The sequence below is a fragment of the Hyperolius riggenbachi genome, chromosome 2, assembly GCF_040937935.1.
Source record: "Hyperolius riggenbachi isolate aHypRig1 chromosome 2, aHypRig1.pri, whole genome shotgun sequence".
Taxonomy (NCBI): domain Eukaryota; kingdom Metazoa; phylum Chordata; class Amphibia; order Anura; family Hyperoliidae; genus Hyperolius; species Hyperolius riggenbachi.
In genome coordinates this window covers 561689401-561704534 of record NC_090647.1, presented here as the reverse complement: position 1 = coordinate 561704534, position 15134 = coordinate 561689401, and the positions used below count along the sequence as shown (strand labels likewise).

The 15134-nt window shown below is 48.3% G+C and overlaps 1 protein-coding gene across 2 annotated transcripts in view; it reads right to left on the bottom strand.

Moving 5' to 3' along the window:
• Positions 1-4870: 4870 nt before the first annotated feature.
• The window catches only part of LOC137545166 (uncharacterized), a 155121-nt gene continuing 144857 nt past the window's right edge, over positions 4871-15134 (bottom strand). For both annotated transcript variants that reach the window (XM_068266279.1, XM_068266280.1), the window contains exon 5: positions 4871-5596. In XM_068266279.1, coding sequence (XP_068122380.1) covers positions 5303-5596 — 294 coding nt within the window. In that variant the 3' untranslated portion in view covers positions 4871-5302. The remainder of the gene's footprint in view (positions 5597-15134) is intronic.

The following is a 15134-nucleotide window of genomic DNA, read 5'->3' as shown; positions in this document are numbered from 1 at the left end:
TAGATATCACTGGGCCCCCCTGCGAAACTTTGCATGGGGCCCCCCACCCCCCTCGCTTTCTGCACAGGAAAACTGAGCACCAATGTGTTTTCCCCATGCAGATAGAAACATTTAGACTTAAAGAGAACCTGTACTGAGTAAAATTATTTAAAATAAACACATGAGGTAACTTCAAATAAACATTGCATAGTTACCTCGCCATCAGTTCCTCTCAGAAGCTCAACATTTTCTTCTGACAATAATCCCTTCCAGTTCTGACAATATTTTGTCAGATCTGAAATATATCAGTTGCTGTCAATAGAATATCAGTTGCTGTCAGTTATAGCGGAGAGGAAAACTGATGTACCAGGTAATGCCCATGTTTCCCTATGGCTCAAGTGGGCGATGTTACAGTTTAACTGTGTGCTGACCAGAAAGCTGTTATGGATAATGGCCATTTTCAAAATGGAGGTCGTAAAATTCCCTTGATCACAGTGGACAAACAGGAAGCGGGACAGGAGAAAGACACTGAGGAGTAGACTACATGGAAGGTAAGTATGACTTGTGTATGCTTATTTTGACTTTTACTTTTCAGTTCAGGTTTTCTTTAAAGGAAACGTCAGGCAAACTATGCTACCCCCAGATCTACTTACCCGGGGCTTCCTCCAGCCCCTTGCAGCCGACAAGTCCCTCGTCGCAGCTCTGCTCCCAGTACATACATACACAGCCTTATTATTTTACTACATGAGAGCACATGCTATATGGAGGAACAACAATGACATGCTGAACATAAGATATAGTATCAATGTAACTTTGGCAAAACATTCAGAATGTCACTGATTGATACTGTTATTACAGGATCTTGGACTCCATGTGAGACAACAAGCTCTCAATGAAGCAGCAACAGACATCAATCTCCACTCCATTGTGTTGTAAAAGTATTCAGAGGCCATAAAGTCATTAGCCCGTGTGATAAGAATCTAGGAATCCTTTTGCTGAAAAGGGAAAGTCTACAACTTTTTTTGAAAATGTGACTCCTTTGTTTGTAAGGTTGTACATCGTCTTTAGAACTTTGCAGCAGTGAGACAGAGGTTTTTTACGAACCCTATGGAGCAGGGACAGTGTACAAATTCCAAAGTGTGTGTGATTCCTTATCTGTGTGGTGGACACATGCAGCCAATATAACAATGGTGTGAGAGCAGAATACGTTTTTTTCTCTCCATGCCCTTAGCTGTCAGTCTCTCAAACTCCCCCCCCCCAGGGGCCCCCTGTGGCGTCTGGGTCCCCCTGCAGAGGCATCCCTTGCAGGGTCTATAGTTACGCCCCTGCGCCCAATCATCTTCTGCCACACCCGTGCTAATTGGCTCTGCCTTGAAATAATAAACTATGGACACCAGGTGGAGCTCCTGAGAGGAAAGCTGCCAGTGACAGAGCAAGCTGCGATTATTCAGAGACTTCATGATGGCAAAGAGAAGGTTCTCATCACTACAAACGTCTGCGCCCGAGGAATCGACATCGAGCAAGTGTCTGTGGTGGTGAATTTCGATCTGCCAATGAACACAGACGGCCTGATTGATCTGGAGACGTATCTGCACCGCATTGGACGTACCAGAAGATTTGTCAAGAAGGGGATCGCCATCAGTCTTGTGGAGAGCTGCTGCTTGTACACGCTGCACGAGATCGAGGATCATTTCCATACGAAGATTAGGAGGGTAAACACAGGAGATGTGCTGGAGATGGGATATCTCTGCCAGTGACTCTGCAATCAGCAATAAAATATGCACTTATTGTAAATAAACCCACGTGACTTCTGCCGACCTGTCTCCATGCACACCAGCTGCAATCCTACATCAGAGTCAATAGAGGGGCCCTGGACTGTGGATGAGTACACTATGCTTTCCTTTTCATTTATGGGAAACCACGGAGTACTAACAAGTCACGCAGCACAATACGGGAATGAAGAACATCACAATGTAAAATGACCTCTCAGCATCCTGAAGATGATGTAATAAGTACAAGTCGCTTTCATCATTCACATAAATGTATAATCCTCACAAACAAAAAGGATATGTTGAAGCAGCCAGTGTCCTAAATACAATTCCCATACATCCCCATGTAAGAATAATAATGCTCACCTGAGTAGCAGGAACCCGTCACATAGAGGCAGTGCTGGGCCGAGGCATAGGCTGGAGAGGCTTCAGCCTCAGGGCGCAGTGTAGGAAGGGGCGCACAATTCATTCAGTTGTCATTCCTAATTGTGTATGAAGCAGAGAGAAATAAGAAAAGGGGATACATAGCAGTGACTGCAAGCCAGATAACTAGATATTAAGGTGTTGGGGAGGTTGTGGGCCCTGTGGCCCTCTTAGTCTAATAGCAATCAGTGTGTGACAGCTGGGGTGGGAGGGATGGAGGGGCGCACTTTGGTGTCTCAGCCTTGGGTGCTGGAGGACCTTGTCCCTGCTCTGCATAGAGGCTGCATGATTGGAGGTACTCCTGATGAAGTGGCTTGGTGCCACAATATGCTTCAGTACTGTTGTATGCTCCCCCATTTTTATTGCTTGAGGAAGCGGGTTTATGCCTGCGAAACGCGTTGCATCAGATTGTGGAGTATGTCAATAAATCGTTTGTTTAAATAATTGACAGTTTCTAGTGTCTGCTTATAGAAGGTAAGTCCACCACTGCCTTCCAAGCAATTTTTAACTATTTTAGGATTGTTTTTACTCTTCTGGCGCCTCTGTTTTTTTGTTACAAAGAACACAGTGTCCCCCACCAGTGGTGCACACCTGACTCCTGTGCTACAGTGATCTCTATCATCGCCCTGGATAGAGATTTTATTTTTTAGAGATTTTATTCAGTTGCTCCCATTTATTGTCATTATATAGGCAGTTTATATAGTGACCGGTATAATGTCAGGTGATTATGTAGTGACCAGTATAAGGACTAGCAATGTTCATGCAGGCTTCCTGTCTGTAGCACACACACCACGTACTACAAGGACACACAAATGGTGCTTTTAAAATTTTTCTTTATTAGACAAAAACATACAAAATATATAGACATGATTTATAGAAAATGACAGATAAAATATATTGAGGTGCAAAAACAGATGTACAGGGTGGGCCATTTATATGGCTACACCTTAATAAAATGGGAATGGTTGGTGATATTAACTTCCTGTTTGTGGCACATTAGTATATGTGAGGGAGGAAACTTTTCAAGATGGGTGGTGACCATGGTGGCCATTTTGAAGTCAGCCATTTTGAATCCAACTTTTTCATCAATAGGAAGAGGGTCATGTGACACAAACTTATTGGGGAATTCACAAGAAAAACAATGGTGTGCTTGGTTTTAACGTAGCTTTATTCTTTCATGAGTTATTTACAAGTTTCTGACCACTTATAAAATGTGTTCAATATGCTGTCCATTGTGTTGGATTGTCAAGGCAACCCTCTTCTCCCACTCTTCACACACTGTTAGCAACACTGCAGGAGAAATGCTAGCACAGGCTTCCAGTATCCGTACCCTCTTCTCCCACTCTTCACACACTGATAGCAACACCGCAGGAGAAATGCCAGCACAGGCTTCCAGTATCCGTACCCTCTTCTCCCACTCTTCACACACTGATAGCAACACCGCAGGAGAAATGCTAGCACAGGCTTCCAGTATCCGTACCCTCTTCTCCCACTCTTCACACACTGATAGCAGCACCGCAGGAGAAATGCTAGCACAGGCTTCCAGTATCCGTACCCTCTTCTCCCACTCTTCACACACTGATAGCAATACCGCAGGAGAAATACCAGCACAGGCTTCCAGTATTCGTACCCTCTTCTCCCACTCCTCACACACTGATAACAACACTGCAGGAGAAATGCCAGCACAGGCTTCCAGTATCCGTACCCTCTTCTCCCACTCCTCACACACTGATAGCAACACCGCAGGAGAAATGCCAGCACAGGCTTCCAGTATCCGTAGTTTCAGGTGCTGCACATCTCGTATCTTCACAGCATAGACAGTTGACTTCAGATGACGGTGTGGTATATGGGGTACAAAGATAGTGGGGCCATTCTTCATCAATGGAAACCTCAAGGCCACTGGATATGCAAAATTGCTACATGATTTTGTGTTTCCCTCTTTATGCACTGAAGCTGGCACGTTCCCTGAGTTTTTCCAGCAAGATGGTGCACCACCACATTATGGGTGTCAGGTCCGAGCATTCCTAGATGAACAGTTTCCTGGAAAGTGGATTGGTCGTCGTGGGCCAGTTGAATGGCCCCCAAGGTCTCCTGATCTGACCCCCTTAGACTTTTATCTTTGGGGTCATCTGAAGGCAATTGTCTGCTGTGAAGATATGAGATGTCCAGCACCTGAAACTACAGATACTGGAAGCCTGTGCTGGCATTTCTCCTGCGGTGTTGCTATCAGTGTGTGAGGAGTGGGAGAAGAGGGTACGGATACTGGAAGCCTGTGCTAGCATTTCTCCTGCGGTGTTACTATCAGTGTGTGAAGAGTGGGAGGAGAAGGTACGGATACTGGAAGCCTGTGCTGGCATTTCTCCTGCAGTGTTGCTATCAGTGGGTGAGGAGTGGGAGGAGAAGGTACGGATACTGGAAGCCTGTGCTAGCATTTCTCCTGCGGTGTAGGAGAAGGTTGCATTGACAATCCAACACAATGGGCAGCACATTGAACACATTTTAATTTTTATAAGTGGTCAGAAACTTGTAAATAACTCATGATAGAATAAAGCGACGTTAAAACCAAACACACCATTGTTTTTCTTGTGAAATTTCCAATAACTTTGATGTGTCACATGACCCTCTTCCTATTGAAAAAACAAAAGTTGGATTCAAAATGGCCGCCATGGTCATCACCCATCTTGAAAAGTTTCCCCCCTCACATATACTAATGTGCCACAAACAGGAATATCACCAACCATTCCCATTTAATTAATGTGTATCCATATAAATGGCCCACCCTGTAGAATAAAGTGCGACACTTAAAGAGTAAATACATGGGTACATATATACATACTGTAGACACACGTCCCTGGATGGGAGGGCAATTGGAGTTGTATGATGGGGAAAAGGGAGGCGGAGTCGTAAACTGGACGGCTTGGGGGGGGGGGGGGGGAGAAAGGATTCCCTGTGTCTGGGGAGGATGCCCCTGTATTGGTGACCTGATGGAAGTAGATTGAGTAGCAGCTGTCGGGTGGGAGGGGTCTTTCACTATCCTGATGGCCCTCAATCGCAGTCTGGAGGAATGGAGGATGTCAGGCTCAGGTCAATGTGTCTGAGATCAGTAATTGGTGGAAGAATGACAAACCCTGCTAGAGCCGAGTGATGGGCGCTGAGTCATTCTGAGCAACGGGAGCACAGCAGTTACTGGTGACAGGGGTGGAGCCATTCTCAGCTTTCTGCGTGCAGTCATCCTGAGCAACAGGAGTATAGCCGTTTGCAGTTACAGGCGAGGAGCCTTTCTCTGCTGTCTGCACAGACTCCTCTCCACCAGGGGGAGTACAGCTATTCTCTGTTCGGTGAGAGTCATTACTGTGGTTTACAGACACCAATCCTCGTCTTGCAGGATTCTCCACATCTCCATTTGCCATCGTCTGGTGACATTTCTGAGAAGATGAGAAGCAGAGTGAGAGGTCAGGTGACATCACAGAACATACATACTTCTGTCCAAATATATACGGGTCTGACTGTATACCTCAATACACCACAGAAACAACTGACAAAACATAAATAAAAGAAAACCAAACACTGAAGCAGCAGACTTTGTAAAAAAAACAAAAAACACAATATTTGTGCCATTCTCAACATGTTTGGCTAGGATTGTACCCTTTACTGCTACAGTGGGTCGCCTGGGTAACTGGTCCAGTGCATGCGGCTGCTGCAAGTACATATGCAAGTCTCTCACTCTGCCAGCAAGCGTACTGCTCTATTGATGGACATCTCCCACCACTGCTTTCTGGACCTCCAGCATCTCTCCTCTACAATCTCCTCTTATTAGTAAGGACTACAAGATGTTATCAGACAGCTTTGTGCTCCCAGATACCCGATTATAATAGTCACTATCAGCCTGTCACTAATGTTTTTCTTGGAGAGAAGTGGCTTCTTTGCTGCCCTCCTTGACACCGGGCTATCCTCCAGAAGTATTCACCTCACTTCTGCATTCAGACGCCCTCACACCTGCCTGCTGCCATTCCTGAGCAACCTCTGCACTGGTGGCTGAATCACCTTTAGGAGACGGTCCTGGTGCTTGCTGGACTAGCTTGGTGCCCTGAAGCCTTCCTCACAGCAATTGAGCTTCTCTGCTTGAAGTTTTTGATGATCAGATAAATAGTTAATTTAGGTGCAATCTTAGTAGCAGTAATATCCTTGCCTGAAGTCCTTTTTATGCAACACAATCAGAACTGCATGTTTCCTTGCAAGTAACCATGGTTAACAGAGGAAGAACAATGCTTTTAAGCATCACCCTGCATTTAAAGCAGGGGTGTCAGACTCATTCATGTAAGGGACCAAAATCTAAAAACCTAGTCATAGTCGCAGGCCAGCTGGTTTCAAATAGTCTCAAATAAAGATAGATTTTCCATAAGGCATTGCAGGCACGTGCCTACAGGCGCCTGGTGATGGAGCGGCAGCTCTCCCTCCCCTAGTGCCTACCTCTCTTCTCTATGCAGAGTCCTGAGCAGAGCGTAAAATGAGAGGTTACTCACCCAGCTCTCTATATTCCACTGACCAGATCTCCCTTCAGCCAGGGGCACTTCTAGCTACTTAAAGGACTACTGTAGGAGGAAAATAAGTTGAACTTACCCGGGGCTTCTAATGGTCCCCTGCAGACATCCTGTGGCCGTGCAGCCACTCACCGATGCTCCGGCCCCGCCTCCGGTTCACTTCTGGAATTTGACTTTAAAGTCAGAAAACCACTGTCCCTGCCTCCTGGCCGCGCCCTCCCTCCTGCTGATGTCACCAGGAGTGTACTGTGCAGGCCCAGTACAGTCCGCACCTGCGCAGTACGCTCCTGGTGACGTCAGCGGAAGAGAGGGCTGTGCAGGCGCAGTGGTTTTCTGATTTAAAAGTTTGAAATTCCAGAAGTGAACCGGAGGCGGGGCCGGAGCATCGGGGAGTGGCTGCGCAGGTTCAGGACGTCTGCGGGGGACCATTAGAAGCCCCGGGTAAGTTCAACTCCTTTTGCCCCAACAGTAGTTCTTTATAAATACAATAAATAAATAAATAAAAGGAGAACTGTAGAGAGAGGTGTATGGAGGCTACCATATTTATTTCCATTTAAGCAATACCAGTTGCCTGGCTGTCCTGCTGATCCTCTGCCTCTAATATTTTCAGCCATAGACCCTGAACAAGCATGCAGCGGATCAGGTGTTTCTGACAATTTTAGCTGCATGCTTGTTTCTGGTGTGATTCAGACACCACTTCAGCCAAATAGATCAGCAAGACTTCCAGGCAACTGGTATTGCTTAAAAGGAAATAAATATGGCAGCCTCCATATACCTCTCACTACAGTTCTCCTTTAATACTGAGGTTCCTTTAGCTACCTAATACTAAGAGGCAGCTGTGGTTACCTACTCGTGTGTGTACTAGGCCTGAACGATTTATTGTTTTAATATCGAAATCGCGACCACAGAGACGATTCCGTGATCGCCACAGTGGCGGTTTTTGACGATATTCCGCTGGACCTGTGTCCTCCCGCTGTGCGCAGCTCTGTGTGTAAAATAGCAGCGGCTCTCACTCCCCGCGGCAGCTTATTGTTCCTTCTGCCTACTTCCTCCTCCTCCCCTCCTAAGTCATCAGCCCTGCAGCGAGAGCAGCTCAGGCTCTCCCTCATGTGACACTTTCCTCCACAGATTGTTTAATTCTGCAGACCACGGGGAGAGACAAAGGCTATTTAGCTAATGTCCGGCCGAGTTTTCCTCCCCCCTTATTCAACAGTTCCCATGCAAGCAGGGAGCAGAGAAGGAATTCTCTCCCCCTTCATTGCTGAAGTACAGGAGAAGAGAGCATGTGGATGGAGCTGCACAGCATGGGGGAGATTGAGTAAGCAAGACTGAGTGCATGACTGTGTGTCAGTGTGTGCGTATCAGTGAGTGCTGGAGAAGTTTGATTGTGTGTGTGTGTGCGCATATTAGTGTGTGCTGCAGGATCATCTGTGTGTATCAGTGAGTGCTGCAAGATGGAGAAGTGTGTGTGTGTGTGGTGTGTGTGTGTGTGTGTGTGTGTGTGTGTGTGTGTGTGTGTATGTATATATAGGCAGGCATGCGTGCGTGCGTGTTGAGTGCGAGATGGATGTGTATCAGCGCAACCCCCCCTCCCCCCTCAGCTTACCTTTACGCTACCTATCCCACACCTGACAATTGCCCCCACCGCCTCTGTGACATGACTTTTATCCCAAGCACACACCCCCAGCATAGTAATATGTACTGCATGGGGAATCAAGGGACAGTGGCATGATAACTCCCCACCCCCTCGACTTGGTCTAATTTTTTTAATTTTGACCTACTGTCTATTTGTTTGGGCTTAGGATTTATCACAGCTCTGCTCCGCCTCCTTTGCGCAGACGAAGAGGCACATGCTTAAAGTGAACCTTAAGTCTGCTTAAAAAAAAAAAGTTTTACTCACCTGGGGCTTCCCTCAGCCCCCTGCAGCCGATCGGTGCCCTCGACGTGTCTCTGCGATGCTTCCGTCTGCAATAGCAGCATAAAGGGCGATATTGTGGCTGGGACAGCGAATAATCACTCGCGTTCCCATGCCTGTCGGGTCCTGACGGCGTAACCGGAAGTGGTCGCCGGCGGGGACGGGAGCATCGCAGAGACACGTCGAGGGCACCGATCGGCTGCAGGGGGCTGAGGGAAGCCCCAGGTGAGTAAAAATCTTTTTTTAGGAGACTTAAGTGCCTCTTTAAGCTCGATTTTGAAGAAAATCGTGAATTGAATCGAAATCGCAATTTCTGACAGAAATCGTGCAATTCAATCTTTTCCTAAAATCGTTCAGGCCTAGTGTGTACGTGTGTGTGTGCGTGTGTGTGTGTGTGTGTACGTGTGTGTGTGTGTGTGTACGTGTGTGCATGTGCGTGTACGTCTGTGTGTGTGTGTGTGTGTACACGTGTGTGCGTGTGTGTGTGTGTGTGTGTGTACGTGTGTGCATGTGCGTGTACGTCTGTGTGTGTGTGTGTGTACACGTGTGTGCGTCTGTGTGTACGTCTGTGTGTACGTGTGTGTGTACGTGTGTGTGTACACGTGTGTGCGTGTACGTCTGTGTGTACACGTGTGTGCGTATGCGTGTACGTCTGTGTGTACGTGTGTGTGTACGTCTGTGTGTGTGTGTGTGTGCGTGCGTGTACGTCTGTGTGTACGTGTGTGTGTGTGTGTACGTGTGTGTGTGTACGTGTGTGTACGTGTGTGTGTGTGTACGTGTGTGTGTGTACGTGTGTGTGTACGTGTGTGTGTACGTGTGTGTGTGTTCGTGTACGTGTACGTGTGTGTGTACGTGTGTGTGTGTTCGTGTACGTGTACGTGTGTGTGTACGTGTACGTGTGTGTGTGTTCGTGTACGTGTACGTGTGTGTGTGTGTTCGTGTACGTGTGTGTGTTCGTGTACGTGTGTGTGTTCGTGTACGTGTGTGTGTACGTGTGTGTGTGTACGTGTGCACGTGTGTGTGTACGTGTGTGTGTGTGTGTACGTGTGTGTGTGTGTGTACGTGTGTGTGTGTGTACGTGTGTGTGTGTGTACGTGTGTGTGTGTGTACGTGTGTACGTGTGTGTGTGTACGTGTGTGTGTGTGTACGTGTGTGTGTGTACGTGTGTGTGTACGTGTGTGTGTGTTCGTGTACGTGTACGTGTGTGTGTACGTGTACGTGTGTGTGTGTACGTGTGTGTGTTCGTGTACGTGTACGTGTGTGTGTGTTCGTGTACGTGTGTGTGTTCGTGTACGTGTGTGTGTACGTGTGTGTGTGTGTGTGTGTGTGTACGTGTACGTGTGTGTACGTGTACGTGTGTGTACGTGTACGTGTGTGTACGTGTACGTGTGTGTACGTGTACGTGTGTGTACGTGTACGTGTGTGTACGTGTACGTGTGTGTACGTGTACGTGTACGTGTGTGTACGTGTGTACGTGTGTACGTGTGTGTACGTGTGTGTACGTGTACGTGTGTGTGTACGTGTACGTGTGTGTGTACGTGTACGTGTGTACGTGTACGTGTACGTGTGTACGTGTACGTGTGTACGTGTACGTGTGTGTACGTGTGTGTGTGTGTACGTGTGTGTGTGTGTGTGTGTACGTGTGTGTGTACGTGTGTGTGTACGTGTTTGTGTACGTGTGTGTGTGTACGTGTGTGTGTACGTGTACGTGTGTGTGTGTACGTGTACGTGTGTACGTGTACGTGTGTACGTGTACGTGTGTGTGTGTACGTGTACGTGTGTGTGTGTACGTGTGTGTGTAGGTGTACGTGTGTACGTGTACGTGTACGTGTGTGTGTGTACGTGTACGTGTGTGTACGTGTACGTGTGTGTGTACGTGTACGTGTGTGTGTACACGTGTACGTGTGTGTGTACGTGTGTGTGTACGTGTGTGTGTGTGTGTGTGTGTGTACGTGTGTGTGTGTGTGTGTGTGTACGTGTGTGTGTACGTGTACGTGTGTGTACGTGTACGTGTGTGTGTGTGTGTACGTGTGTGTGTACGTGTACGTGTGTGTACGTGTGTGTGTGTACGTGTACGTGTGTGTGTGTACGTGTACGTGTGTGTACGTGTGTGTACGTGTACGTGTGTGTACGTGTGTACGTGTGTACGTGTGCGTGTGTGTGTACGTGTACGTGTGTGTGTACGTGTACGTGTGTGTGTACGTGTACGTGTGTGTGTGTACGTGTACGTGTGTACGTGTACGTGTACGTGTGTACGTGTACGTGTGTACGTGTACGTGTGTGTGTGTACGTGTACGTGTGTGTGTGTGTACGTGTGTGTGTGTACGTGTACGTGTGTGTGTGTACGTGTACGTGTGTGTGTACGTGTACGTGTGTGTGTGTACGTGTACGTGTGTGTGTGTGTACGTGTACGTGTGTGTACGTGTACGTGTGTGTGTACGTGTGCGTGTGTGTGTGTACGTGTGCGTGTGTGTGTACGTGTGCGTGTGTGTGTACACGTGTACGTGTGTGTGTACACGTGTACGTGTGTGTGTACGTGTGTGTGTACGTGTGTGTGTGTGTGTGTACGTGTGTGTGTGTACGCGTGTGTGTGTGTACATGTACGTCTGTATGTGTGTGTACGTGTGTATGTGTGTGTGTACGTGTGTGTGTGTGTACGTGTGTGTGTGTGTGTGTGTACGTGTACGTCTGTGTGTACGTGTGTGTGTGTACGTGTGTGTGTACGTGTGTGTACGTGTGTGTGTACGTGTGTGTGTGTGTACGTGTGTGTGTGTACGTGTGTGTACGTGTGTTCGTGTACGTGTGTGTACGTGTGTGTGTGTGTGTACGTGTACGTGTGTGTGTACGTGTGTGTGTACGTGTACGTGTACGTGTGTGTACGTGTACGTATGTGTGTGTGTACGTGTGTGTGTGTGTACGTGTACGTGTGTGTGTGTACGTGTGTGTGTGTACGTGTGTGTGTGTGCGTGTGTGTGTGTGTGTACGTGTGTGTGTGTGTGTGTGTGTACGTGTGTGTGTGTACGTGTGTGTGTACGTGTGTGTGTACGTGTGTGTGTGTGTGTGTGTGTGTGTGTGTACGTGTGTGTGTGTACGTGTGTGTGTGTGTGTGTGTGTGTGTACGTGTACGTGTGTGTGTACGTGTACGTGTGTGTACGTGTACGTGTGTACGTGTGTGTGTACGTGTACGTGTACGTGTGTGTACGTGTGTGTACGTGTACGCGTGTGTGTGTACGCGTGTGTGTGTACGCACGTGTGTGTACGTGTACGTGTGTGTGTGTGTGTGTGTGTACGTGTACGTGTGTGTACGTGTACGTGTGTGTACGTGTACGTGTGTGTACGTGTACGTGTGTGTACGTGTACGTGTGTGTACGTGTACGTGTGTGTACGTGTACGTGTGTGTGTGTGTACGTGTACGTGTGTGTACGTGTACGTGTGTGTGTGTACGTGTGTACGTGTATGTGTACGTGTACGTGTACGTGTGTGTGTACGTGTACGTGTGTGTGTGTACGTGTACGTGTGTGTGTGTACGTGTACGTGTGTGTGTGTACGTGTACGTGTGTACGTGTACGTGTACGTGTGTGTGTGTACGTGTACGTGTGTGTACGTGTGTGTACGTGTACGTGTGTGTGTGTACGTGTGTGTGTGTACGTGTACGTGTGTGTGTACGTGTATGTGTACGTGTATGTGTACGTGTATGTGTACGTGTACGTGTGTGTGTGTACGTGTATGTGTACGTGTATGTGTACGTGTGTGTACGTGTACGTGTGTGTGTGTACGTGTACGTGTGTGTGTACGTGTACGTGTGTGTGTACGTGTACGTGTGTGTGTACGTGTACGTGTGTGTGTACGTGTACGTGTGTGTACGTGTGTGTGTGTACGTGTGTGTGTGTGTACGTGTGTGTGTGTACGCGTGTGTGTGTGTGTACGTGTGTACGTGTGTGTGTGTGTGTACGTGTGTACGTGTGTGTGTGTGTGTGTGTACGTGTGTGTGTGTGTGTACGTGTGTGTGTGTGTGTACGTGTGTGTACGTGTGTGTGTGTGTGTACGTGTGTACGTGTGTGTGTGTGTGTGTGTGTGTGTACGTGTGTGTACGTGTGTGTGTGTGTGTACGTGTGTACGTGTGTGCGTGTGTGTGTGTGTGTGTGTGCGTGTGTACACGTGTGTGTGTACGTGTGTGTGTGTGTGTGTACGTGTGTGTGTGTACGTGTGTGTGTGTACGTGTGTACGTGTGTGTGTACGTGTGTGTGTACGTGTGTGTGTACGTGTGTGTGTACGTGTGTGTGTACGTGTGTGTGTGTGTACGTGTGTGTGTGTATGTGTGTACGTGTGTGTGTGTGTGTATGTGTGTACGTGTGTGTGTGCGTGTGTGTGTGTGTGTACGTGTACGTGTACGTGTGTGTGTGTGTGTGTACGTGTACGTGTACGTGTACGTGTGTGTGTGTACGTGTGTGTACGTGTACGTGTGTGTACGTGTGTGTGTGTACGTGTACGTGTGTACGTGTACGTGTGTGTACGTGTACGTGTACGTGTACGTGTGTGTGTACGTGTACGTGTGTGTGTACGTGTGTGTACGTGTGTGTGTACGTGTGTGTACGTGTACGTGTACGTGTGTGTACGTGTGCGTACGTGTGTGTGTACGTGTACGTGTGTGTACGTGTACGTGTGTGTACGTGTGTGTACGTGTGTGTGTACGTGTACGTGTGTGTACGTGTGTGTACGTGTGTGTACGTGTGTGTGTGTACGTGTACGTGTGTGTGTACGTGTGCGTGTGTGTACGTGTGTGTACGTGTACGTGTACGTGTGTGTACGTGTACGTGTGTGTACGTGTACGTGTGTGTGTGTACGTGTGTACGTGTGTGTGTACGTGTACGTGTGTGTACGTGTACGTGTGTGTACGTGTACGTGTGTGTGTGTACGTGTACGTGTGTGTGTACGTGTGTGTACGTGTACGTGTACGTGTGTGTGTGTACGTGTGTGTGTACGTGTGTGTGTACGTGTACGTGTGTGTGTACGTGTGTGTGTACGTGTGTGTGTGTACGTGTACGTGTGTGTGTGTACGTGTGTGTACGTGTACGTGTGTGTGTGTACGTGTGTGTGTACGTGTGTGTGTACGTGTACGTGTGTGTGTACGTGTGTGTGTGTACGTGTACGTGTGTGTGTGTACGTGTGTGTGTACGTGTACGTGTGTGTGTATGTGTACGTGTGTGTGTACGTGTGTGCGTACGTGTACGTGTGTGCGTACGTGTACGTGTGTGTGTACGTGTGTGCGTACGTGTACGTGTGTGTGTGTACGTGTGTGTGTGTGTACGTGTACGTGTGTGTGTACGTGTACGTGTACGTGTGTGTACGTGTACGTGTGTGTGTGAACGTGTACGTGTGTGTGTGAACGTGTACGTGTGTGTGTACGTGTGTGTACGTGTGTGTGTACGTGTGTGTACGTGTACGTGTGTGTACGTGTACGTGTGTGTACGTGTACGTGTGTGTGTACGCAGGTGTACGTGTGTGTGTGTGTACGTGTGTGTGTGTGTACGCGTGTGTGCGTACGCGTGTACGTGTGTGTGTGTGTACGTGTGTGTGTGTACGTGTGTGTGTACGTGTGTGTGTGTGTGTGTGTGTGTGTGTGTGTGTGTACGTGTGTGTGTGTACGTGTACGTGTGTGTGTGTGTACGTGTACGTGTGTGTGTGTGTACGTGTGTGTGTGTACGTGTGTGTGTGTGTGTGTACGTGTGTGTGTGTGTGTGTGTGTGTACGTGTGTGTGTACGTGTACGTGTGTGTGTACGTGTACGTGTGTGTGTACGTGTACGTGTGTGTGTACGTGTGTGTGTACGTGTACGTGTGTGTGTGTACGTGTACGTGTGTGTGTGTACGTGTACGTGTGTGTGTGTACGTGTGTGTGTGTACGTGTGTGTACATATGTGTGTGTGTGTGTGTACGTGTGCGTGTGTGTGTGTGTGTGTGTACGTGTGTGCGCGCGTGTGTGTGTGTGTGTACCTGTGTGTGTGTGTACGTGTGTACACGTGTACGTGTGTGTACGTGTGTGTACGTGTGTGTACACGTGTGTACGTGTGTGTGTGTACGTGTGCGTGTACCTGTGTGTGTGTGTACGTGTGTACGTGTGTGTACGTGTGTGTGTACGTGTGTGTACGTGTGTGTACGTGTGTGTACGTGTGTGTGCACGTGTGTGTGTGTACGTGTGTGTGTGTGTGTACGTGTGTGTGTGTACGTGTGTGTGTGCGTACGTGTGTGTGTGCGTACGTGTGTGTGTGTGCGTGTATACGTGTGCGTACGTGTGTGTGTGTGTGCGTGTATACGTGTGTGTACGTGTGTGTACGTGTACGTGTGTGTGTGTACGTGTGTGTACGTGTACGTGTGTGTGTGTACGTGTGTGTGTACGTGTGCGTGTACGTGTGTGTGTACGTGTGCGTGTACGTGTGTGTACGTGTGTGTGTACGTGTGCGTGTACGTGTGCGTGTACGTGTACGTGTGTACGTGTACGTGTGCGTGTA